General features: G+C 54.7%; 1 protein-coding gene across 2 annotated transcripts in view; it reads left to right on the top strand.

Moving 5' to 3' along the window:
• LOC133344731 (polypeptide N-acetylgalactosaminyltransferase 13) overlaps positions 1–15,805 on the top strand; it is a 75,921-nt gene extending 60,116 nt beyond the window's left edge. For both annotated transcript variants that reach the window (XM_061554837.1, XM_061554836.1), the window contains exons 7-12: positions 657–774; positions 5,596–5,776; positions 7,399–7,538; positions 9,814–9,912; positions 11,052–11,186; positions 14,106–15,805. In XM_061554837.1, coding sequence (XP_061410821.1) covers positions 657–774; positions 5,596–5,776; positions 7,399–7,538; positions 9,814–9,912; positions 11,052–11,186; positions 14,106–14,252 — 820 coding nt within the window. In that variant the 3' untranslated portion in view covers positions 14,253–15,805. The remainder of the gene's footprint in view (positions 1–656; positions 775–5,595; positions 5,777–7,398; positions 7,539–9,813; positions 9,913–11,051; positions 11,187–14,105) is intronic.
• Positions 15,806–25,084: the final 9,279 nt, after the last annotated feature.

Genomic DNA, 25,084 nt, shown 5'->3' on the forward strand with positions numbered 1-25,084 from the left:
CGCATACGCACGCGCGCCCAACACTCGCGCGAGTGCAGCCACGTCGCTGGCAGTGGCAGATGCAGCTGACAGATTTTACCATCCTTGCTGTTTTGGCTCACACCTAATAATGGACCTGGCCTGAACACCTGGTCTATTACACCTGGCACACCGCAGCATCAGACTTAAGGACTTCCCCTCCCCACCGTTCACATCCTGGCTCAAGGCTTCAGACTATGATTCTGCGAAGAGCCTTCATTTGCACCTTTGCCGTACTCTCATCTCATCGTTGTCTCTTCTCCTCTAATTCTCCTCCCTCCTCCCCTTGAAAGAAAAAATTACGCCTCTATCTGTAAATGATGTTGATGCGCGTGTGCCCTTATTTGCGAGCATCGTGGGGCGCAGGCATGCGTAGGGCTCCGTGTGAATCCCAGTTGTCGTTGTATGAAAGGTTGGGCGAGTTTGAAGGTAATTTGAGAATGTAGCCGGCTCGGCGTGCGATCGCGTGCGCCTGCGGAAGCCGTCGCAGCCACTATGTTTTTCCCCGCGATGCTCGACTTCACAATTTGCTGTCCTTCTAATGACACGTTGTCTCCTCCCGCCCTCTCATCCCATCCCATCCGTCCCCTCCGCCCGCCCGCCCACCCACTCGCCCGCCTGCCCGCCCGCCCACCCAGGACGCCCACCATGGCAGGGGGGCTCTTTGCCATCGACCGCGATTACTTCCAGGAGATCGGCTCCTACGACCCTGGCATGGACATCTGGGGCGGCGAGAACCTGGAGATGTCCTTCCGGGTTGGTCACCTCTTTCTGGGCGGGGCTGCCACACTTCCTCCTGTGTGCCACGCGACGTGTGTTGTGTGTGTTCCTGTCTGCATGGTGTCTTTCGCTGTGTTACAGTGTGCCGAGTGTGTGCTGGTGTGGAGGCCACACTTCATGGTACGCGCTTGCATGTGTTTGTGTGTGTATGGTCGACTCAGCCTCAAATGAGTACCTGGTGTGGTGTGTAAACAAGACAAAGGCGGACGGGTGTGGTGTTGGCCGCCCACCCCCTCTTGTGCCATGCCAGCATTCATAGGTGCTCGCTAACAGCACTTACCCCAACAGTCTGTTACAGGCTATACGGGAGTGTCGATTAGCGCGCTGCACTACAAATCCGGCGACCCGAGTTCGATTCCCGCTCATGGCCAACACCAGTGACAATTATCTGAACCGGTCCTGGGCCTCCCCTAGGTCGACTCCCCCTTTAATGAGAACCTGGTGCGTTGTATAAACATCACCACTGGGGAGACAAAGGCGGACGGGCGTGGTGCTGGCCACCCATTCCCTCGTGTGTCGTGCTGGCCTTCACAGGTGCTCACGAACAGCACTTGCCCCAACCGTCTCTTAAATGCTATATGGGGGTTCTTTGTCTTTTTGGTGCCACACTGCGTGATGGTGTGCGTAGGCTGGTGTGGTGTGGCGAGGGTCTCTGTCATTTGCGTTCCCCCTGTGCGCCGGCCCGCTCGGTGTGTCGCAGTGCGCGGTTGTGCTGCGCGCCACTCTGTATGCCGTCCACACTCGCGCTTAACCCCGCGGCCCCGCTTCTCCCAACTCCACGGAGCGCGTCGCTCGTTAGTGCAGCAGCGTGTTGCGTTAGCGGCTGACAGTTGTGAACGCACGTGCAAAACATAAAACAGAGCTGACCGTGCATGCAAACGAATTGCCTCGGCCATGCCTTTATCAGCCGCGCAGTGCTGAATATGCCATTATTATTATTTTTAAAATCAGGGCCGAGCGAAAACGATATGCAAAGTGGCGTGCTGTTTGGCCGTGTGACTATCTTAAAGCAAACGTTTCATGCAGCGTGCAGGCCTGTTTACCTGCGGTAACCTTGTGGGTTTAATTAGGGGACCGGTCCCCTTTTGTAGCGATGCTCTGGGGAATGCCGCGCGGAGCTCTCCCGTCTGCAGGTGTATTATTCCCCGACAAAGAGTCCCCGCGCCGCTTTCATGTGCCAAGCCGAACAAACAGAGAGGGATAATTTATTCATGCCTCTCCGCACCCGCCGTCCCCCCACCCACCTCCCCACCAAAGCAAAACAATCCAACGCTGGTGCCTTTGTTGGCGGTTATCGGCGGCGGGTGGACTCGGCGGAAAGCTGCGTAAAGGACGGACGGGGTGAAAACGTAGAAAGCGTTTGATTAATTGTGACGAGGCGCGGTCTCGCGTTGACGTGCGCGCGCCGTTGCTCCGCGGGCCGAGGCGGCGATGGAACTTGGGTGAGCGAGGCGCGATGGGAAGCCGCGAAGCTCTCATGTATTATGCAGCGCGCAAACATTTTTCGTTACATTTTAATGATTTGGAAATATACTGCACGCCCGTGTACGTGTGTGTGTGCGCGCGCGTGCGCGCGCGTAGTAGTTACGGGGAGCGGAGGCACAGTGGTTAGCGCACTGCACTGCTGTCCCGGCGACCACAGTTTTATTCCCTTTAATGGCTAACATCGGTGACGAATATCTGAGCCGGTCCTGGGCCTCCTCTAGGTCGACTCGCCCTTAAATGAGTACCGGGTGCAAGAGATACGGGTGGCCGGACGCTGTTTCGGGAACCTCGGGCAGGAATAATATATACACACAGCAAAGGCACAGATCCTGCATATAGCTGAAACAGACTGTTGGGGCAAGTGCTGTTAGCGAGCACCTATGAAGGCCGGCACGGCACACGAGGGTGGGTGGCAGCAACACGCCCGGCCTAGGGGAGGCCCAGGACTAGTCCAGATAATCGTCACTGGTGTTGGCCATAAGTAGGAATCGAACTCGGGTTAGCTTGTTCGTTGCGCAGCGCGCTTACCGCTACACTACCGCTCCCCCCCAGACACACACACACTTATACACACGTATATACACGCATACTCATGTACATTGTTATATTGGAGGGGTCGGTCATTGGCGGAAGACAAGAGGAAATTCCTGAGTGGGCAATGAAGAGGAAGATGGCGGTGGGGGCCGGGAATTCCAAGGACAACAGCAGAGAAGGAGTGACCTCCCATCGAGCGGAGGTTAACTGGGTTTTAAAAGAAGGCCTTTGTTACTGGCACAGAGAACAGTCTTGGAAAGTAGCGAGAGATGATAGGGGAGAGGTAGGAGAGCACGTGGAGGGGAGTCGAGCGAGATGAGAGAGGAGAGGCAGGTAGAGGCCAGGCCATGGAGGGTCTTTAAGGCAGCGAAGGCAGGGATCTTGTATTTGACTCATGTTTGCATTCATTACGTCTCTACACGTTAAGCACGTCCGCATGTAAATAATAACCATAATCAAATGCAGCCTCCCACTTGATATTAGCAAGGTTTTTCGTCTGGTGTGATGGTAAGGTGTGGCACTGGCATGTGGTGCAGTGTGTGGTGCGGTGTGCTGGTGAGCTGTAGTGCTGTAGTGTGGCGTCGGGGCAGTGAGCTGTCGAGTATGGCGCGACATTCCACGCTGCGTCCCACCCTGCGGTTGACCAGCCGGCTGTCCAGCACGTGTCCTGCCCTCCCACTGCCGCACAGCAGAGAGTGATGGCTCTCCCTGCTCACTGCTCACTGGGCCATTGGCATTCTTTGCTGCAGCACAAAGGAGCCCTAATGAGGCTCTCGAAAGCCCCCAGAATGCATCTCCATTAGGAGTCCCTTGTTGGCCGCTGAGTACGAGGGAGGGGAGAGCACAGTTGGGGGGGGGGGAATGTGCGATGGGGGTGGATACAGGCGCGCACCCCACGCTGCTGTCCCACGTGGCCCCCTCCCGCCACGGGGGCAGCCTGGCGCAGACCCCGCGCTTTCATGGCACGCGCATCGGCGATTCGTCCCACGACAATTCAGTCGTCGTAACTTCAGGGTCGTGATTTGAGTTTTAAAAGAATCGTTGAATTTTTCTGTGGTCTTTTATACCGAGCCCGTTTGCGTCGTTTCGTCACGTTCTGGGTCGCGAGCGTAAGACTCGACTTTGGTCAACGATTCGAGGCATCGTTACTCCCGCAACATCCCCCTGCAGCACCTACCAATACGGCATCAATTCCCCTGGGATTGGGGTGGAATCGGCAGAATTGTCCAAAGATCCCGACGTAGGAGCCTCGGGTAAATAAGTGCTATTATGGGTCAACGAAGGCTCATCACGACTGCTTAGTGAGAAGGTTTATCGAGATGTGCTTTTATCGACTGAAATTAGAGCTCGATTTGCTTTGGTTAGCCTAACAGTGCATAATTAATCTGTTGCTACATTTTTTCCCCCGTGTGTAAATATGCGGTAAATTTGATCCGTGAACTCTGCAGCACGAACTAAATTATTGGATCCCTTTCTCTTGCAACCGCTCGATTTTGAAGAGGTTACAGTGTCGATGCGAGTGTGCGCGTGCGTGCACGCGCACGTATGAGTGCGCGCGTGTGGATGCGCGCGTGTGGGTGCACGCGTGTCACGCCGTGGCTCGAGGCTCGCATCACGTCGAACAGGCAGTACGTGGCCACAGGTACACCCGGGGTTAAAAATTGTAAATACGTGTAAACCCGGTCCATTCGACTCGGGGAGGTGGTGGGGGTGTGGGGCCTGTGGGGGCGATACATGTCCCACACGGACCTCGGCCATTCCCGCCGTCTCACTGCGGGGCCAGACCAGCTACCGTAAAATGGGTTAGTGATGGTCTTGATGAAAAAAGCACTTATGTTGTGCTCATAAAACACCAAACGGTTATTGCGTCGGCCCTGGAAATTGCCAACGGGCTTTTTAATGTAAATGCGGGTAGACGTTTATCTCGTTGCTTCCTGGGAATTACTTGCATTGTAGCTTTTAGGACCGTATTAAACATCGCTCCTTCTTGCATTTTTATAAGTGCATTTTTGGCCCGGCAAAAGCCACGAGCGGCGATGCCGGATTTTATTCTTGCATCTGCAGAGCGCGCCGCAAGAGAGCGCCGGGGTGAACGTCGCGACGGCTGCCACTTGTTAACGTGCGGAGCGCAGGCAAAGAGGAATCCGTCACTTTTTTTTTATTATCCGATCCCAGAAGGGCGATTATTCGCAGTGGTCGCGTCATCCACTCGTGACCACTCTTGTCCCTTTGTTCTCGCGCTGTACGAGCGTGCGGTGCTTGTAAAGCACCAAGACTCGCGTCGTTTTAAATTCCCTTCCTCTCGGCAGAGTGCGGTGCACCTAGCCCAGGTGCGTTCATCTGAACCCCTCTCTCATTCCGGTGTATTTACATTCACAGTGCCTCGTACCATTTTCCTGCGTTACCGTCAACCAATATTCGTACGCTTTCCGTTGTCACCCAAAACGCTCTTCAGCGCGAAGACAAGGATCGCAGAGGTGAGATTTTGGGCGTCGGGTGAGGGATAATTGCCGATCACCTCCTCTCCACGGTGGTCATGCCCTGCCGCCACCATCCTTAACCACCTCCTCACTGGGGGGGGCGGGGGGGGCGCTATGGAGGATCCAACCTTGATGTCGTGCTTGAGCCGGTTGCCAAGACGACCTGCGGACGATGATGGTCTTGTGAGCGGCGTGCGGGCCGCGGTCTTTCATCGTTTGGGTTCTGTTGTGCGGCGCACTTTTGTTTTTTTTTGCCGAGCGAACCGTACTGATTGTGCGTACGCACATGTTGGCACAGATCTGGCAGTGCGGTGGCTCACTGGAGATCGTCACGTGCTCGCACGTGGGACACGTGTTCCGCAAGGCCACGCCGTACACCTTCCCTGGCGGCACCGGCCAGGTGATCAACAAGAACAACCGGCGCCTGGCCGAGGTGTGGATGGACGAGTTCAAGGACTTCTTCTACGTCATCTCCCCTGGTGAGGAGCCACAGCCACTACCCCCCCCCCCCCCTCGGCTGATGAGAATGACAGCAGTCGACATTATATAGTTGTGCTCATTGTACACAAAGTGCTTGCCACAAATGAACCACAATACCTTGCTAATTTTGTCAAGGAGCATAAACCATCACGAGAGCTCCGGTCATCCTCGCAGCATCGGCTTTTAGCTCGCCATCAAACAAATACGGTGGTCACCGCGTCGCGCACTTTCGGATGCGCTTCTGCGGCCGTCTGGATGCTCTTCCATCTGATATTAGGAAGCCACTGGAGCTATGTACTTTTAAATCATCTAGATTGAAATCTCATTTCGTGAGAACTGCTTTTTGTGTTTAGTTGTCCTTCCCCCGCATTTACAATGAGCACGGTTGGCTACGTACGGTGCGAAAGAAGTTCAACATGCGTAAATGCATTCATCCTGGGTATCCTCATCGCCACCACCATCGCCATCATCAACAGTGATCAATCCACTGCTGGATGGAGGCTTAACGAATCCGTCGCCGTCTCTCGCGGTTCCTGCGGTGCAACAATCCACCCAGCTCAGCTCCTGAACACAACGGCGACTTCTCCGAATTTACGGTGGACGGCCTCTTGGGCGCTTTCCCCCCTTTGACTGCCGATCCGTCGCTCGACCGCCGGCCACCGTCCCTGCCCAGGCCCCGTTCGCGTTTCTTGACAGTCAGCAGGGTGCCATTCAACCTGCTCATGCCAGGCTAACCCGACAGTTATCCAGGAAGCCTCGCCGAGCCTCGCTCCCGTTTCAGCAGAGTTCTGCGGCCGGAGAAAAGCCTCGCGGACACAATGGGGATAAATGCTTAAAATTCCATACAGATGGGTTCCTCAGCCCACTTGACGGCCACCTGGCAGCCCAGCATGTTTGTGAGTTGCACAAATCTACTTCAATCCATCCTCCAGTCCTTGTCTTCGGAGCGTGGCATCGCAGGCGTTATCCACATTGACTTGCACACAATAGACAAATATCTCCATTATAGCCTTCAAAGAATTGACAAATGGAGTTAGTGAGCACCTATGAAGGCACATCACACCAGGTACTCATTTGAGGCTGAGTCGACGTAGGGGAGGCCAATGACCGGTTCAGATAATCATCACAGGTATTGGCCGTGGGCGGGAATCGAACATGGGTCGCCGCGTTCGTAGCACGGCGCGCTGACCGCGACACCACCGCTCCCCACTCACAGACACACACAGACACACAGAGACACACACCGAGCTCACAACACTGAACGTCATCCAGGTCACGCTGCTCCCTGGCTCGTGGAATCCTCCCGAGATGAGCACCGCGTCGCGCACGCCGCGTAGGGGGGGGGGCACGGGAAGGAACGCGCCGAGACTCGACGCCTCTGCCCGCGATGCACGACCGGCGCGTCACGCGCCCGCGCCGCGTACGCAGCAACTCCAGTGGCGTCGCGCGGCCTGGGGGGCAGTGGCGTGGGGTGATGGCGGGGCAAGTGGGTGGGTGGGGGGGGTGGTCCCTCGCCCCCCCTCTTCATCATCCGCCGCCTGAGTCTCCCCCGGGCTGTGGACCTCGGCGCGCCGGCCGCGCGCTCCGTTATCTACGCCGCCGTGCGTCGTCTCGCCCCCAGGTGTGACCAAGGTGGAGTACGGCGACGTGTCGCAGCGCAAGCAGCTGCGCGAGCGGCTGCAGTGCCAGCCCTTCTCCTGGTACCTGGAGAACATCTACCCCGACTCGCAGATCCCGCGCCACTACTACTCGCTCGGGGAGGTGCGTGCCGCTGTCGCCGTCGGTGTATGGCGGGCGCGAACCTTTGCCGCGGTTTTTGCACGACGCTATGTAGCGTCGTGCACTGGCAATCCTTTCCAGGTCAAAAACATCATGTGTTTGTTGTTGCCGTAATTGCAGTGTAAGTTGTAATATTATTATGGTCTGTCATTAAAATTTACGTAAAAGACAAATTAACAATGTTAATAAATGCATCAGAATCTTAATCTGGAGCCGTGAGGCACAGATGACGGAGCCGTGCTTAGAACAAGGAGAGGTTTGACGTGTCTGTGAAGCCCCCCTTGCCGTGGCGCGCATCACAAGTGGACCTTCAAGCTTAGGTTTCGTGCAGAAACGCTGCTCGCAGGCTCCGGCACAAAGCTCGGTCGACCCGCTCAGAGAAAATTCTGCCAATATTTTGCGCAAATGAAAAGAGGCCAACTCCTTGATTCAAAGCAGATGAGAGCCACTCGAGATTACAAATGTTCATTATACAGAAACGCACGCGTCGTGGATATGAACCGCAGCGAGCGATTGGCAGTAGCGCTATGTGAACGGCAGTGCACGATGCACGTGCTCATGGGAGCGTAGCGCGAGGCCCGGTGTCGGAGCTGCTATGCGCGTGATGTAGGACCACTGGCCTCCAAACCTCGCTTGCACGGAGGTCACCTTCACTTGGCCAGGTTTTTCCTGTCATCGCATCGTCTTGTGGAAGCACCTTGGAACACCAAAGCTCTTACCTCCCGTAACCTGACCACCCCTCTCCACTACCTCCTCCTCTTGATCCTCCCACCGTGACACCTCTGCACGATGCGCCACCGTGCCGCGGGAGTGGGCGGGCGCGGACCGCTGAGCGAGCACGCAGGGCTCTGGCACGGTTCTCGTCCGGCACGGCTCCTCCCAAGGGAGCGCGTGCTCGCCCCCCCCCCCATTAAGGGCCAGTTTGTGTCTTACGCTCCCCGCCCTCCCTCTCAGCACCCTCCCCTGCCCCCACGGCCCCTACCACCTCGACGCTCGGATGCGCAAAGGACGTCTTCCAATCGTTCCGTGTCTGCCGGGGCCGCGGCGGTGGCGGCGGGGTGCACGGAAGCGTCGCCGGTTGGGGGGCGGCAGCGTTTGTGACGGGAGGGCGATGTTTTTGCGCGCGGCCGGGCGCAGCTGCGCGTCCGCTAATGAAGCCTTGACGTGTCCCGTCTGCGCGTCCCTCCATCGTGGTGGACGCTCGCCGTGCGGCAGACGGGACTAATGACAGATGTGACACACTTCACCAGGTGCACACGCACACACACACAGAGAGCCACAGCCCATACAATATTCATGAAGCCAAAATTGCACGCAGTTGCAGAGAGAGGCCGGCAGCCTGGTTTTAATCAGCTTCTTGAGCCGAGCAGGGAGGAAAATGAATTGGGTCTTCACGAGGGTTTTTTTTCCAACATACACAAGAACATTTGTGAAATTTGCGTGGGAAAGCATTAATATTTCAAATGAATTCACCTTGGTAGACTGCATGGAGAGGGAGGTGGGGGGGTGGTGTGGATTAATAAAATTCGACGGAAAATTATTTTCAAATTTGCTGCATTATTTAAAGTCGGGATCGTACGACGGGCAACGTGACGCCGACGTTCGGTGCGCGTCCTGAATCGGGCCGTCGCGCGGAGTCGCCGCACAACGTCTCCAAAATGCAACCGGACGCACGAATAAATAAACGAGGGATCATTTATATGCAAACGCTCGCACGCGCAGGCGGGCACGCACATGCACGCCCCGCCCGCACGAGCGGACGCGTCGGTAAGTGCACATTCATAACGCAAACGCGCAAACAAATAGCACCGTAAATTATTTACAAATGAATAATTAAATGTGCACAGTTTATTTAAATTAAATTAATTGAACAAACAAAGTGGAGACATCCAGGGCTGTCCGCACACTGACTCGGCACGGTGAGTGACGGCCTCCCACCGTATGTGCTGCCGTGCCTTCACCGTGCCCCCCACCGTGCCCCCCACCGTGGCCACACCGTGCCCACACCGTGCCCCCCACCATGCCCACACGGTGCCCCCCCACCGTGCCCCCCACCGTGCCCCCCACCGTGCCCCCCACCGTGCCTTCACCGTGCCTTCACCGTGCCCCCCGCTGTGCCACACCGTGCCCCCCGCCGTGACGCCGGTGGGCCCGCAGAGCGGCGCAATCACGCGGGCGCGCCGCGTCTTAATCGCCTCCCTTGGATTCCCATCCAATTCGTTTGGTCGCTCTTCCTTCTCGCCCGTCCGCCGTGCAGATCCGCAACATGGAGACCAACCAGTGCTTGGACAACATGGGGCGGAAGGAGAACGAAAAGGTCGGCATCTTCAACTGCCACGGCATGGGAGGCAACCAGGTGCGGGTTGGCAAGAACTTGCCGGGGGCGGGGAGTTGGGGGAGGGGGGGGGGACGGCGGCCCCTAGCGCCGACTCCCGCGTGCCCCACGCTGCTTCGTCACCGCGCGCGGTCGCCTCGCGCCCACGCGTTGCGGGGGGGATCGGCGTTGCGGGGGGGATCGGCACACGTGGCGCATTTCTGTGCCTGCGGTCGGCTCGATGAGCCCATCGGGTCCCAGGCAGGCGCTCCTCCCGGTGAGCCTCGCCGGGTGCTTTTTACAGAAGGCAACGTGTTTGTTGGCATCTTCGTCGGGTGTGCGGGCAGGCGGGCGAGCGCAAAACTGCGCTTTTCACGCTCGCCCACGCCGAGCGCTTGAGAGAGCAGCTGCGAGGCGGCGCCCTGTCCCCTGTCCCGTCTCAGCTGCGCGACTTCCGCTAAGCTCCTCCACCAAATGACATCACCTGCAAGCCGATGTGAATTAATCCCGGGCTAGAAAAATAAATAAAACGATACAGGCAATGGACGTGTCACGCGCGCTCCACGTGTCACGCGCGCCACCACACTGCAGCTAACGGTCCTCGCTGCTGCACGCACACGCACGCACACTGCTCCTAACAGACAGAGCAGGGTACGCATCACAGCTCATTCATTACATTGCAGCTGGAAGCGGCGGCCGTGTTGAGCTTATGAACCCTAATGAGTTGGAAACTGGTTTATTTTTGCAGCTGTTACGATTGTCTTTAAAAAATAAAAGCCACCAAAGCGGTGATCTGATAACATCGGCTTTGGGCAGCACTTGTGTTCGCAACTCCTAGCCAGTGGTGTAAATTCTAAATTCTATGGTAGAAACAAAACAAAAAACGACACCCGTGAACCCCACAGGTAACTTGAACTAAAGCAGCGTGCGTGTTGCCGAACGAGCGGGGATGGAGGGCCGAGTCAACCACCGAGCGGGATCGCTGCCTTCTGATCGCGAGCCGTTCACAACAACCACTCGGCCCAAAGTTTGACTTTGTGCAGCGTTAAAAGAACGGCGTGAGTCTCGGGCGCGTGAGCCGGCGGTCGGCCTGTCGGGGCAGGGGCAGGGGGGGAGCTGCGGTGACGGTGCCCGTGTGTGTGTGTGTGTGTGCGCGTGTCTGGCGGCGGCGTTGCGGGCAGGTGTTCTCGTACACGGCGGAGCAGGAGCTGCGCTCGGACGACCTCTGCCTGGACGTGTCGCGGCTCAACGGGCCCGTCGTGATGCTCAAGTGCCACCACCTCAAGGGAAACCAGCTGTGGCACTACGACCGTGAGGTGCGCCCGCACGCACGCGCAGCAAAAGCAGCCGCCGCTTGCAACCAAGTGCTGGTGATGTCACCGCAGCGCTTGTGCCAGGCTAGGTGCACTTTGAGGCTATCACGTGCACTGTGGAAGGCTCGCTGGCAGGGGTTGAAGGGACACACCCTGATCGTTATAGGTCGACCAACTGAGGTGACTGACAAATGCATCACCGCCGCTCCCCGCTGTGCCAACAAGACAAACGGACTGTTGAGGCGAGTGCTGTTAGTGAGCACCTATGAAGGAAGGCATAGCACTCGAGGGGGTGGGTGGCCAACACCTCGCCTGGCCCCCGTCGTCTCTCCAATGCTGATGTTTGCACACGGCAATGGGTGCTCTTTTAAAGCCGAGTCGACCTAGAGAGCCCCAGAACCGGTTCAGTTGTTTGTCACCGATGTTGGCGGCGAGCGGGAATCAAACGCGGGTCGCTGGGTTCATAACCGGCGCGCTAACCACGACAATATCCACAGCACCATCACCCGCACGTGCGCACACATCTGTGCACAATATTGACAACAGCAATACAACTGGTTCTCTTGTTCACGATCCATCGCTATGCACTTTTAAATTGAGGTTCTCCAACTGCATCACTCGCACGTCATCAAACCATCGGTGCTCCATCAGTTTCCCGGAGAGTCAAAAGCCGCCCGGAGCGGCCGCCAAACACGTGTTGGGCTGCTGCCGCTGTTATTGACGATGTTAAAGCATTTACCCGCATTTATATACACGTGGTATGAGAGGCAGAGGTGGCCCGTGGGAGCAGTGATGTTTACGGTTTGAATTTTTATCCAGTTTGGATTTACACGGCGTCTAAAACGCAACCGCATTGCGAGATGCTGTGCACAAACAGTTGGCTTTTTTTTCTAGAGAGGACGGACCGCTGGGGGCAAGCAGCAGGGGATAACGAGCGACCTTCCGCTGAGCAAACGTTGTCCTGGGGACTTCCACAGAAAGCCTTGCACAGTGCGTGGAGGGGAGTAGATGGAGATGAGAGGGGAGAGGCAGTAGAGAGCGTAGAGAGGAATAGAATGAGATGAGAGGCAGGAGAGTGCTTGGAGGGGAGTGGTGGGAGATGAGAAGAGAGAGGCAGGAGAGAGGAGTAGAGTGAGATGAGAGGGGAGAGGCAGGAGAGAGGACTAGAGTGAGATGAGAGGGGAGAGGCAGGAGAGAGCGTAGAGAGGAATAGAGTGAGATGAGAGGGGAGAGGCAGGAGAGAGCGTGGAGGCGAGTGGTGGGAGATGAGAGGGGAAAGGCAGGAGAGAGCGTGGAGAGGAGTAGAGTGAAATGAGAGGGGATAGGCAGGAGAGAGCGTGGAGGGGAGTGGTGGGAGATGAGAGGAGAGAGGCAGGAGGGAGCGTGGAGGGGAGTAGAGTGAGATGAGAGGGGAGAGGTAGGAGAGAGCGTGGAGGGGAGTGGTGGGAGATGAGAGGAGAGAGGCAGGAGAGAGGACCAGAGTGAGATGAGAGGGGAAGAGGCAGGAGAGAGCATAGAGAGGAATAGAGTGAGATGAGAGGGGAGAGGCAGGAGAGAGCGTGGAGGCTAGTGGTGGGAGAGGCAGGAGAGAGCGTGGAGGGGAGTGGAGTGAGATGAGAGGAGAGAGGCAGGAGGGAGCGTGGAGGGGACTGGTAGGAGATGAGAAGAGAGAGGCAGGAGAGAGGAGGAGAGTGAGATGAGAGGGGAGAGGCAGGAGAGAGCGTGGAGGGGAGTGGTGGGAGATGAGAGGGGAGAGGCAGGAGAGAGCGTAGAGAGGAGTAGAGTGAGATGATAGAGGCAGGAGAGAGCGTGGAGGGGAGTGGAGTGAGATGAGAGGGGAGAGGCAGGAGGGAGCGTGGAGGGGAGTGGTGGGAGATGAGAGGAGAGAGACAGGAGGGAGCGTGGAGGGGAGTGGTGGGAGATGAGAGGGGAGAGGCAGGAGAGAGCGTGGAGGGGAGTGGTGGGAGATGAGAGGAGAGAGGCAGGAGGGAGCGTGGAGGGGAGTGGTGGGAGATGGGAGGAGAGAGGCGGGAGGGAGCGTGGAGGGGAGTGGTGGGAAATGAGAGAGGCAGGAGGGAGCGTGGAGGGGAGTAGAGTGAGATGAGAGGAGAGAGGCAGGAGAGAGCGTGGAGGGGAGTGGAGTGAGATGAGAGGAGAGAGGCAGGAGAGAGCGTGGAGGGGAGTGGTGGGAACAGGTCAGCAGTGTTTTGTGGAGCTGCTGCGCCCTCTGCTGGCGCTGAGCGCCGCTCGGCTCGTTGTCCTCGACCCGAGCTCGCAGCGATCGGCAGCCTCCTCTAGCGGCGCGCCCCGTGAGTGGCCGCGCGCTGCCGTTCGTGCACGAGGCCTTGTCGCTCCAGTCGGCGAGGAGTCGGTGCCCATTCTCCGGTCGACTTTCACGGCCGTTCAACGTTTAGAAGTCTCTCCGTCATTGCGCTCTGGTTCCAGTGATGCCACGTTCGTTAATACCCGCTCATTTCCTGCAAGCACACACATCCACGTTTGACAGACTGGATGACGCTACAGGCTATGGGCGTAGAGCGAGCGGTGGTTCTCAGAGCGTGGTTCCCCGGTGCCACCGGTGGATGGTCGGGACGGTCCCTCCAGGTGGTTTGCGGGGCTCTGATGCAAACGCAGGTCAATACGCAAACAACGGCAATGTTTGTGTACCCTTTGTTTCAGACGTTACTTAATATTTCACTCGTGATATTTCATTTTTAAATGATGTGAGATCAACTACCCTGATTGAACTACCCTAAGATCTAAATGCCGCCCCAACCCCCACCCTAAAACAAAAAACGTATAGCTACAGTAACATGAATGATTCGTACGAGTGTGTAATCGTCGAGCGTTCCTGCTCTCTTTGCCTGACGCGCTGCGTGATGCCGTTGTTGTCGTCCTCCTCCTATGGGCCGGTGTGCGCAGCGCGTGACCCTGAGGCACGTGAACAGCAACCAGTGCTTGGACCGGGCGGGAGAGGAGGACAGCCAGGCGCCTACCGTCCGCGACTGCGCCGGCGTGCGCTCCCAGCAGTGGCTGCTGCGCAACGTCACGCACGAGGCGCTCGCCTGAGCCCTGCGCCCGCAAGGCCTCGCCGTCCCCGCGTACCTTCACCGCCCGTCTGCCCACCCGCTTTCTCTGCTCCCTCTCCTCTTTATTTTCCGTCCGCCTGCCTTGCCCTCGCCACCGGGATTCCCTGCTCTCCTAGGTCGCGAAGTCGCCGGTTTCTTTGGGCCGTTGATGCGGGCGGGCGGGCGGGCGGGCCGAGGAGTGGGAGCCGAGCTCTGCCCAGGGACATGAGCCGTGCCGACGGGTGCCTCCACTCGATTGCGTTGGCGGCGGTGGCGGCGGCGGCGACCCCCGAAGGGAGATGGGCGGGCGACGTGGCAGGACTGAAGGCGGTGCGGGAGCCGCCCCACGTCAGGGGACACTTTGCGAGGCTCTGCAAGAAGAGGCTCGCACGCGGCCGCGTCCGAGCCTGCCTGGGTGTGTGCGACACCGAGCGGGAAAGGAAGGGTAAAAGCAGCAGCAGCAGCAGCAATCTTTCCGGATGTGACTGATTTAGAGATTTTATGACTCGTGAATCGCTGACGAAGATCAGAAGAGGAGGAGCGCCTGATGCTGCCTCTCGCTGCCGATGCAGAGAGTCGCTAAATGCTTATATTTTCTACAGGCGGACTGTGTGACTGATGCCCATCGGTCTTGGCTGACGATTGTTTGGTGTGTGTTTCTCCTGTTCGTAGGCGAGTGTCTTGGGCGGGGGGGGGGGGGGGGTTGTGTGATTGGGAAGTGGGGAACACGATTAATATACGTTTTTTTTTAATGTAGAACTGATAACAGCTGGCTGGTAATCAAAAGGCGAAGTAGCATAGAATCACTTGCAGGAAGGTAATTTTTTACGAGACAAACAAAGTTAAAAGCAAGTTTCTCACACCAGTCCCCCGGTTAACGGCCACCGCACCCTGTCCAGAGCTGTGTCCTATCCTCCGTTCCTCGCCGGTTCATTGACTCTCGGCCATGTTTACATTAATTTCACCGAGCAATCAAAATGAGTGCGTTTTGTTTATTATTGCTTTTTTACTTTGTTTCATAATGGCTGCAGCTTTTCTGTCACGGTGATCAGCTTCGTTGTTATGGGCGGGGGGGGGGGCGGTGTTTGTCTCTCATGATTTTGTATGGTTATTTTTATCTGCCGGACAATGATGATGAAGGACGATGGCGAGATATCCATGGCACCCATGCGCCGCACGCGGACCTGATTGAGAGGACTGTGACGCTCGCCAGACACGGAGAGAGACGGAGAGACAGCGCGCTCGGCTAAAAGCACAATGGGAGCCTATTTTACTCTTCACAAGCCAAGCTGCACCGCTTACACAGCACCGCCGCCTAGCGGTTAACAACCCCCTGAACGCTAAATCAAAAAAACATCTGCCTTCTCTTTGTTTTGCCTTCGCCAGGCACGAGGGAATTTCACTTTTCTCAGTCCGTTAGTAAAAATGCCCGGGCGCTTGGCCACACACAGGAGATACGAGCGCCGCCTCGTCCGCCGTTGCCATGGCGACGACGATGTGAACGCCCCATCGCCACGTGGCGTTTTTATCACAACGGGGGGGTGGAGGGGGGCAGAGGAAGGGGAACCAACCGCGTGGGGAGGGGGGTGCGGTGTTTTGAGTTTTGCGGATCCAGGCTCTCGTAAGCGGTGCGCCGCTCGCCACTTCCCCGTGAGAGGGGGGTTGTCATTGCGCGCCGACTCGACCGTAGTACCGTGACTGTTAAAGACTCTTGCCGCGTGCCGCTGTGTATTTTGTGTGCAGTATTAAAGGTGACAGTGTTTACAAACCCGCCGCCTTCTCCCCTACACCCCCCCCTCACCTACCCCGGGCCCCCCACGATCGCCACGCCGCAAGCCGCCGGGAGTGCAGAGTCCCCGCGCCCTGTCCGTGCCCCTGGGGTTTTACCACGTGCCACCCTCCGTGGCGACCGACCTGCGTTGCTCGGCACGTACGCGCGGAGCTCTTGTCAAGCCGCTGCCGGATGAGGGTCTCCACGCACCGGCGTGGGTTGTCGGAAGTCGTTTGCTAAAACTTTACCGCTCTCGCCAGCGCGCGATTGGCGAAGGATGGGCGTGGAGACGTCGTAGAGTCGATGCAGTGCCCTCTGCTGCCCATAACACAGTCCCACACGACGCAGCGCCTGGACAGTGCATGGTGGCCATCAATCCGATGCTCCACCCAGATCTCCATTTCTTGCTCAGCTTCTGAGATCTGGTGGAGTTGGCAGGCACCTGTAAAGAAGAAACGCGTTTACTCTCACTGGGCCTACCATCATCACCATGCACATGTTTAGTCCACTGCTGGATGATTGCCTCCCGAGTCGTCGCCGTATCCAGCGTTTCAACAATCGACCTTGCGCAGTGTTCTTCATTGCAAGGCCCGCGGGCCACTGGTGGCCACTCGTGGCCTTTAATTGTGGCCCCTGACGTGCGGCCCCCGACAATACGCAACGTGTGAAAATCTCGTGCTGCTGTCAAATCCCAATGGTTTCAAATGTGTGGCAGGCGGCCCTCACACTGATTATGTCTTATCGGCGAAAGTGTCCCCCCCATGACAATTAGTGAAGGGCACTGCCCTCGCGCCTGCACGTGACCTGCTTCCCCCTGCGATGGGCATCCCCTGGAGCGCGTTCCCTCCCTCGGCTCTCTCAACCTAGCCACGTGTCCTGCCCGAGCCCCCGTTAAAAGTAAACATTTTTTTTAATTTTACCAGGTAAGGCTCACGGAGCTATGCAGCTCTTTTTTTCAGAAGCGATCTGGCCACAAATGATAGCTCAACGAAGTGGCTTATCTTGTGGAAATGTATAGCAGCCAAATACTCTAAACACGTGTTTATAAATGAGGCCCCAGAGAAAAATTCCAGGCGACCACGGGGAGGACATGCAAATTCCAAATATACAGCAGGCGTCAAGGTCAGGATAGAACCCAAGACCTCTATACCAGACGAGGTAGTTAGCATCTCGCAACGTCGAAACGACGTCCTTAACTTATGGGCGCTTTCCTAATGGTAGAGGAAGTGATTGGGTTTTATTTTTTGTAAAGATTTCTCTGATCAAAATCTCTTGGAATGCGCCCGATATCACGCAAGGTTGAGCCTGGAAAGTACTCGGATGGGTGACAACCGTGCGAAAAACATCTGATGGAGGCCTCACTGGGGGGGGGGGGGGGGGGGGGCAAGGCTGTCAGCAGAGGGTCGGTGCAACAGAATCGTCAACTGTACGCTGCCGCGTCTATGCTCCCCCGTGCCCACCCACCCGCGTTGACCGGCACGACGCCCGCGGCCAGCTCGGCGTGGGGGGAAGAGGAGGCCCCTGATCCGGCAGTGGATGACACGAGGGGGCTCCTTTCGCCATCGTCACCCTTCCTTGCCACCCCCTCCCCTCCCCAGCGCTCAAACCCCATCCCTTTTCCCCGTCGGCCAAAAATACGAGTGTACCATTTATGATTCTTGTAAAGCGTTTTGACAAAGGAGCTTTATAAAATCCTCGCTAAGATAACATGTACACACCGCGCAGGAATGATCGCCCGGGTGCACCTATCGCAGAAGAGATGAACATCCCTGAGTGTGGTGGGGAGCGATCACTGCAGCAATGCGGTCTCCCCCCCCATCGCCGCCTCCTCACCCCACAGCGCCATGCGGGCAGCAGCAGGTTCATCACGTGACGTGTTGCTCGCCGAGCCGTCACCAACGTGCCGCCTAATGGGAGTTAATTGGATTTGTCTCCGCTCGTTTCCCCTCCACATTTAGAAACACGCGCTTAGATTATGTGGCTGTTGTAAATGTCCACGTGATAAGCCACTTCGTGGAGATATCATCTGTGGCGCTGTTGTTGGCTTTACCTGGGAGAGAGAGAAAAACAACATTGTTTAGAGACTGGCCCTCCTCTGCTTCCCCTTCTGCACAGCGCTGCACCCCACAGCCTTGCACGGGCGTCACGCCGCCACTGGTGGCCCAATCCACGTCTCAAGGTTTACTCCCAGAGAGAGGTGTGGCCAGGTTTCGTGTGGCGTGTGGCGTCAGCGTGAACCTGGCCTGGCACAAGAGCCGTGGTGACGTCGCGCAGACACTCGCTGAGGAGAGCGCGGTGGAGCAGTGGTTAGCGCTCAGAACCCGCTCGAGTCGAGTTCGATTCTCGCTCACGGCCAACACCGTTGACGATTATCTGAACTGTTCTTGGGACTCCCCTTGGTCGGCTCAAATGAATACCTGGTGTGTTGTGTAAACATCGCTACGAGTGAGACAAAGGCGGCCGGGCTTGGCGCTGGCCACCCACCCCCTTGCAGTGCCGTTCCGGCCCTCAGAGGTGCTCGCTCACAGCACTTGCCCCAACAGTTCGGACTATACAGGGGGACCATTGTCTTTGTTGTCTGTACTCATACCTGCATTCCGCGGTCATGGCAGACACATTGCCCTAAGGGGGTTGTGGTCGGGAGCTTGGTAAGCTGTGGTTAGAGTGTTGTGTTCGTGAGGTCACGCCGAATTGTGTATGTCGTGATTGGGGGGGTGGTGACGGTGGTGGTGGGGGGGGGCTGTGAGGTGTGGGTTCCCCACGCAACCTTCGTGCCTTAAAAAAAAATCCTCTCCAAACCCTGGCGCGCTCTGACCCCCTCCCCCGCGTTCGAAGGGAGTGGGCGGGGGGGGGGCGGTGCACTTCGCGTGCCGCCGTCCCCGTGACGCGCGGCGCCTCCAGCGGGCCCGGCGGCGCTCGACGGCTGCTCCCAAGTCGCGGAGCCCGCTCATCTCGATCGCTCCCTAAAGCTTCTCCACTCGAAGCCATCAATTAACAATTGATTGGCTTCTGGGTTAGCCGAACGAATGAATCACAAGGTTGCGCTCATTACACACAAAGTGCCCGCAACGAATGAACCGCAATGACCTTGCCGATCTCGTCACGGAGCGTAAACCGAGACGCAAACTCATCCTCGCAGCGGCGGCTTTTGGTTAACCATCAGTTTCAGTTTCATCTATTAGGTATAGACCTGTGAGCCATTCGGCTCTTGAATCGGGTGCAACCGCAACAAACAAAAACATGAACAACAAACATCTTAAAGTGACTACTCGCAAACAGAAAAATCCAGGACAAAGACGGCGGGCACCGCATCGCGCGCTTTCAGGTGCGCTTCTGCGACCGTCTGGAACGTTCTTCCTTCCGATATTAGGAAGCCACTTGGAGCTCTGCACTTGACATCACCTAGATTGACAACGCAATCCCTTAGAACTGCTTTTTGTGTTTAGTTTGTTGTCCGTTCCCCGCCCTTCCGAATAGCACGGTTGGCTATGTACGGTGCGAAAGAAATGCAACATACTGCAGCAGCGGCACCGCTGCAAGCTACACCGCGGGTCCAATCCGCATGTTTGTCTGGCAAGGAACATGCGGACGTCTCGGTGGGGAGCAATGGAGAAAGTCTCCGGTGAGACGTGGACTGTGGCCGTACAGCTTTCTCGCGTGCAGTGCCGTCTCTGCGGCAGTGCTCTGTCGTGTTTTTCCTGCTGTGCGCGCCACGCTGCTGCGGCTGCTGCGGCTGCTGCGGCTGCTGCGGCTGCTGCTGCTGCGTTACTTCTTCAGCCGGCATCTCGCACAAAATCCCCCTTCGCAAGCGAGCTGAACTCCCGCGAACCCGATCACTGAATTGTCACACTAAACGGTGATGCACAGACCCATTTACGGAGCTCATCAGTGGATGTATGCTCCCTGCCATTACATTTTCAAGTCCTATGGCCGCGAAGCCATTTGAGGACATTTATTTTATTTAGCGTGGTTTTTTTCTTCCTTTTCACCAGAACAGCGCACGTGACCGCTCTAAACTGTTGACGGAGTCAGTAATTGAGTGCTCTGCGACCAATGGGGCCCTACATCGATTTGCTTGTTTGGCCCGATATTGCCCAGTTTATTAAATACAACAGCAGCCGCGTTAAATGTACGCCAATGAGTGTTTGTGGTCGTCGTTGTTGTTGTTCTCCGGCCGTCGGAGCTGCTGCTGCTGCTGCCGCGCGCGGTGTGAGAACCGCTCGTCCGGCCTGGCCCGCACACTTCCGGGCGCCCAGAGGGCTTGCACAGTGGTCTGGCCGGGTGTTTTGGGCATCTGTGCGGACAAAAAACGCTTCGTAGCTTATCGGATTCCTCCGGTCGAAATGAGGATTCTGAATCGCACGAGAGGGCCGGCGAATTCACGGGTTTCGAGCTCAGTCGCCAAATGGCTGCTCAAACAGGAGCCCAAATTCAGCTCGTTCTGGCTTCTGAAAGTTTCCGGCGTGTTCGGTTCGATCGGCCACGTCGACGATCGGGGGGTGGGGGGGCACGTGAGAGGGGCCAACAACAACCACGGCGTGGTGGGTGAAGGGGCACTCGTGAAGGGGGACGTCTCGACGATGGAAAGAGTTGGCAACAGAGAGTCCTCTTCCTGGGGCTGCTCTCCAGCTCGGTTTGAATGTCACGCAACTTGTAATATATTTGGCACTTCGATTTGCCATACGTCTAATTTCAAGCGCTGTTTTTCGTACCTAACGCTCCAGTTTCATGTCGTTGAAGTCATTTTAAATCGACCTTTGAGAGACCTGTTCAGTGAACCCAGAGATGTCATTATTCCGGATCCAGCCGCCCATTCGCTTCAAGGAACGACCCAAAATATGTTTTCTAAATTTATTTAGCGCCTTTTCCAAGGCGTATTACAGCAATTATAACATTTTACATTAAATGGCAATGGTTTTGAGATGAAGAATGGGGTTATTATTATTACAAATGGTGGTGTCGTTTCAGTTAGTGTAGGGGGGGGGGGGGGGGTAACGGAAAGCTGGGGGACAAAATATTGAGGCATCGTCGCATTGGGAAGACAAAGGGGGTCGGCCAGGGGCGGGAGCCAGGCGGGGGAAGGTGGCCACCGCGAGGGCCACCCTCGAGCCAAACCTCCGCGCCGCCGACGTCCGCGCAGTTGAATGACACAAACAGAACTCTATAGACTCATACATAACTATACAGACCCATACAGAACTCTACAGACCCATACAGCACTCTACAGACCCTTACAGAACTCTATAGACCCATTCAAAACTCTACAGACCCATACAAAACTCTATAGACCCATACACAACTCTACAGACTCATACAGAACTCTACAGACTCATACAGAACTCTACAAACCCATACACCACTCTACAGACTCATACATAACTCTATAGACCCATACAGAACTCTACAGACTCATACAGAACTCTACAGACCCATACAGAACTCTATAGACGAGTTCGAGTCACAGCTTGACTGCCGAGGGCTCCACATCGGCGCATCGACATCTGAGAGCATGAGCGACGTCGCACGAATCCCCATCAATGTCGGCGCAATGACTGTGACTGTGATCGTTATTGTTTTAATCACGAGCAAAGCTTTAACACAGGGGTCCTCAAACTACGGCCCGCGGGCCACATGCGGCCCGCCGAGGACATTTATCCGGCCCGCCGGGTGTTTTTGCCGCCGCTGCCTGTCTGTTACTTTTTTTCTACATGAGAAGGACGGTCATTGGTGGAAGAGGGAGAGGGGGCGGAGTTCCCCCCAATCAGACTGCATTGATGGGCAGTGCAGTCTGTATGTCTCTGTGTGGGCAAAGTTATTGCTGGTATATTGTTTTTGTAGCGCTGTATATATATTGGTATTTTACTAATATCAATTTTGACTCCCTAGGAAACAATGATGTCAAGAAAGAGAAAAATTTACTCGGAGTGTAGGATATTCAAAGAACAGTGGACTTATGATTACTTTTTCATGCAGTACAAGGAAAGAGCTGTGTGTCTAATATGCCAGAATATAGTGTCTGTGTTCAAAGAATACAATTTACGTCGACACTATGAAACTCAACATAAAGATAAATATGATTGTTTGGTCGGAGAAGTGAGAAAAGATAAAATATTAAAACTGAAAAATACATTAACAACTCAGCAAAATACTTTTGTGAAGCAGAAGAAGCTAATCGCATGCACTGGCAGACCATTCGTGGAGGGAGAATTTGTTAAAGAATGCCTTCTTTCTGTTGCCAAAGAGATGTGTCCAGAGAAGGCCGATTTATTTAGTACAGTGAGTCTTTCAGGACCTACAATTACACGGAGTATTGAAGAAATGGGAGACAATTTGCATCAGCATTTGCAAAACTCCACAAAAAAACTTTCCTATTTTTCCTTGGCACTCGACGAAAGCAATGATGTTCGTGATTCTGCACAACTTCTAATTTTTATTCGTGGGACAAATGACTATTTCGAAGTCACAGAAGAGCTTGCTGCACTGCAAAGCATAAAAGGAACAACTACAGGAGAGGATATCTTTCGATTTAAAGCTTTCGTGACTGCAGGGATTAATCTTCTTGTTTCTTTCGGTAAAGTCACATAGAAGGGAAGTAATAAAATAATAAAAGTAAAACATAATAAAATAATTCTCACGACGTTTCGGCCACAACGCAAGCAGCCGTCCTCAGGTGAAAACCAGGTCTGTTGGGGAGACAGCGTCTGAATGAAACAGCACACGAGCTTGGAGCATATATAAGCTGGGTTGGAAACGGGGGAAAGAGTGCCTTGACAAAATAATTTAATAATAGTACTACATATGCAGCACGGGCATATGTAGTACTAATCACATTCCTGCATTTCCCATAAATATGCAAAATTCCTATTGATATGCAAATTATTTTGTCAGGGCGCTCTTTCCCCCGTTTCCAACCCAGCTTATATATGCTCCAAGCTCGTGTGCTGTTTCATTCAGACGCTGTCTCCCCAACAGACCTGGTTTTCACCTGAGGACGGCTGCTTGCGTTGTGGCCGAAACGTCGTGAGAATTATTTTATTATATTTTATTTTTATTATTTTATTACTTCCCTTCTACGTGATTTTACCGAAAGAACCAAGAAGAGAGGATATCTATGAAAAGGTTTGCCAAACTGTGAATGGTTTGGAGCTGAACTGGGCTAAACTAGCCAGTGTGACAACTGATGGTGCTCCTAGCATGGTGGGGTCTAAGAAAGGAGTAATTGCTCGCATTAACCAAGAGATGGACAAACATAACCATTCTCATCCAATAGCCATACACTGCCTCATCCACCAACAAGCGCTGTGTAGTAAATCACTGAAGTGGGACTCTGTTATGAAATTTGTGGTATCTTGTGTTAACTTCATTAGAGGTCATGCACTAAACCACAGACAATTTCAGGAATTTCTGTCTGAGCTAAATGTTGACTATGAAGATGTTCTGTATCACACAGAAGTCCGTTGGCTGAGTCGAGGGAGAGTTTTAAAACGTTTCTATGACTTACTTCCACAGATTACAGCTTTTCTGCTTTAAAAAAACAAAGAAGTACCAGAGCTCAATGATGCAGAATGGAAATGGCACCTTGCCTTTCTGACAGATGTAACAGAGCTACTCAACAGTTTCAATGTGCACCTTCAAGGAAAGGGGAAGCTCATCTGTGATATGCAATCACATGTCAAAGCATTTGAAGTAAAATTAGGCCTCCTCATCAAACAAGTGAAGGAGGAAAACTTCTGCCATCTCCCCACAACTAAAAATCTGTTAGCGGAAAAACCATTGGTTGCATTCCCAAACAAAACATGTGCGGATTCACTGGAAAAAATGCAAAAGAAGTTCCAATTTAGATTTAAAGAGCTTCATCTCCATGAACAGGACATACAGCTTTTCCGTAACCCATTTTCTATTGACATTGAAAATGTGGATACAATTTACCAAATGGAACTGGCTGAACTGCAGAATTTTGACTCTCTGAAAGACGCATTCAAGTCAAGCAGCCTTCATAATTTCTATGCATCTCTCCCCTCTGAGACATATCCTCATCTCAGGAACCATGCACTCAAAATGGCAACCATCTTTGGCAGCACTTATGTCTGTGAACAGACTTTTTCCAGAATGAAACATTTGAAATCTCCAACCAGATTTAGACTAACGGATGCACACTTGCATCACTTGTTACAACTAGCAGTGACAAATATGGAACCGGACATTGACCATCTCATTAGCCAAAAGCAGGCCCATAGTTCCCATTGAAATACTGGCAAGTTTGTTGATTTAACTTTACTGGAAAGTTTGTTGATTTAATTTTACTTGTTTTTCATTTTAAATATTGTATTTGTTCTCGTTTTGTTTCTTCACTTCAAAATAAGATATATGCAGTGTGCATAGGAATTTGTTCATAGTTTTTTTTTTAACTATAGTCCGGCCCTCCAACGGTCTGAGGGACAGTGAACTGGCCCCCTGTTTAAAAAGTTTGAGGACCCCTGCTTTAACACCTCGTCAATGGCGAGGTCTCATGGGCGGCAAACGCAGCGCGAGACGACGCGAAGCGCTACCCCCACGAGAGAGAGGCAGAGAGATACTTCTTTTGACTTTTCAACAACTTTCGTGACTGCAGGGATTCATCTTCTTGGTTCTTTCGGTAAAGTCACGTAGACTTTACCGAAAGAACCAAGAAGATTTTAAACAACTTTTATTGCCGCCAGCATCAACAGCACTGGAGGCGATTCCAATACGAAACACACAAGTCACCAGCAAACAAATAAACAAACGCTACAAATCCACGCGCTGTGGCGCTAAATGCAGCGCGCACAACACGAAATAAAAGTCACGTGGTGGTGGTGGTGGTCATCGCGCACGCCACGATGACGAGCGAGCGCTTCAGAAGGTGAACACGAGGGTGCCGTCCACGCTGGTGCAGAGAGGGGCTTGTCCAAATCCCCCAGCGTTCGTAGAAGATGCGCACATCACCGACATGTGTGTGGAGAGAGGGAGAGAGGGAGAGACGCTGCGTTCTCTCGAATCGCCTCTGTGAGAGGTATTTCTTTGGGATAAATATAGAGAGCGCT

The sequence above is a fragment of the Lethenteron reissneri genome, chromosome 20 (assembly GCF_015708825.2).
Source record: "Lethenteron reissneri isolate LAM-NWPU_2019-01 chromosome 20, ASM1570882v1, whole genome shotgun sequence".
NCBI classification, from domain to species: Eukaryota; Metazoa; Chordata; class Hyperoartia; order Petromyzontiformes; family Petromyzontidae; genus Lethenteron; species Lethenteron reissneri.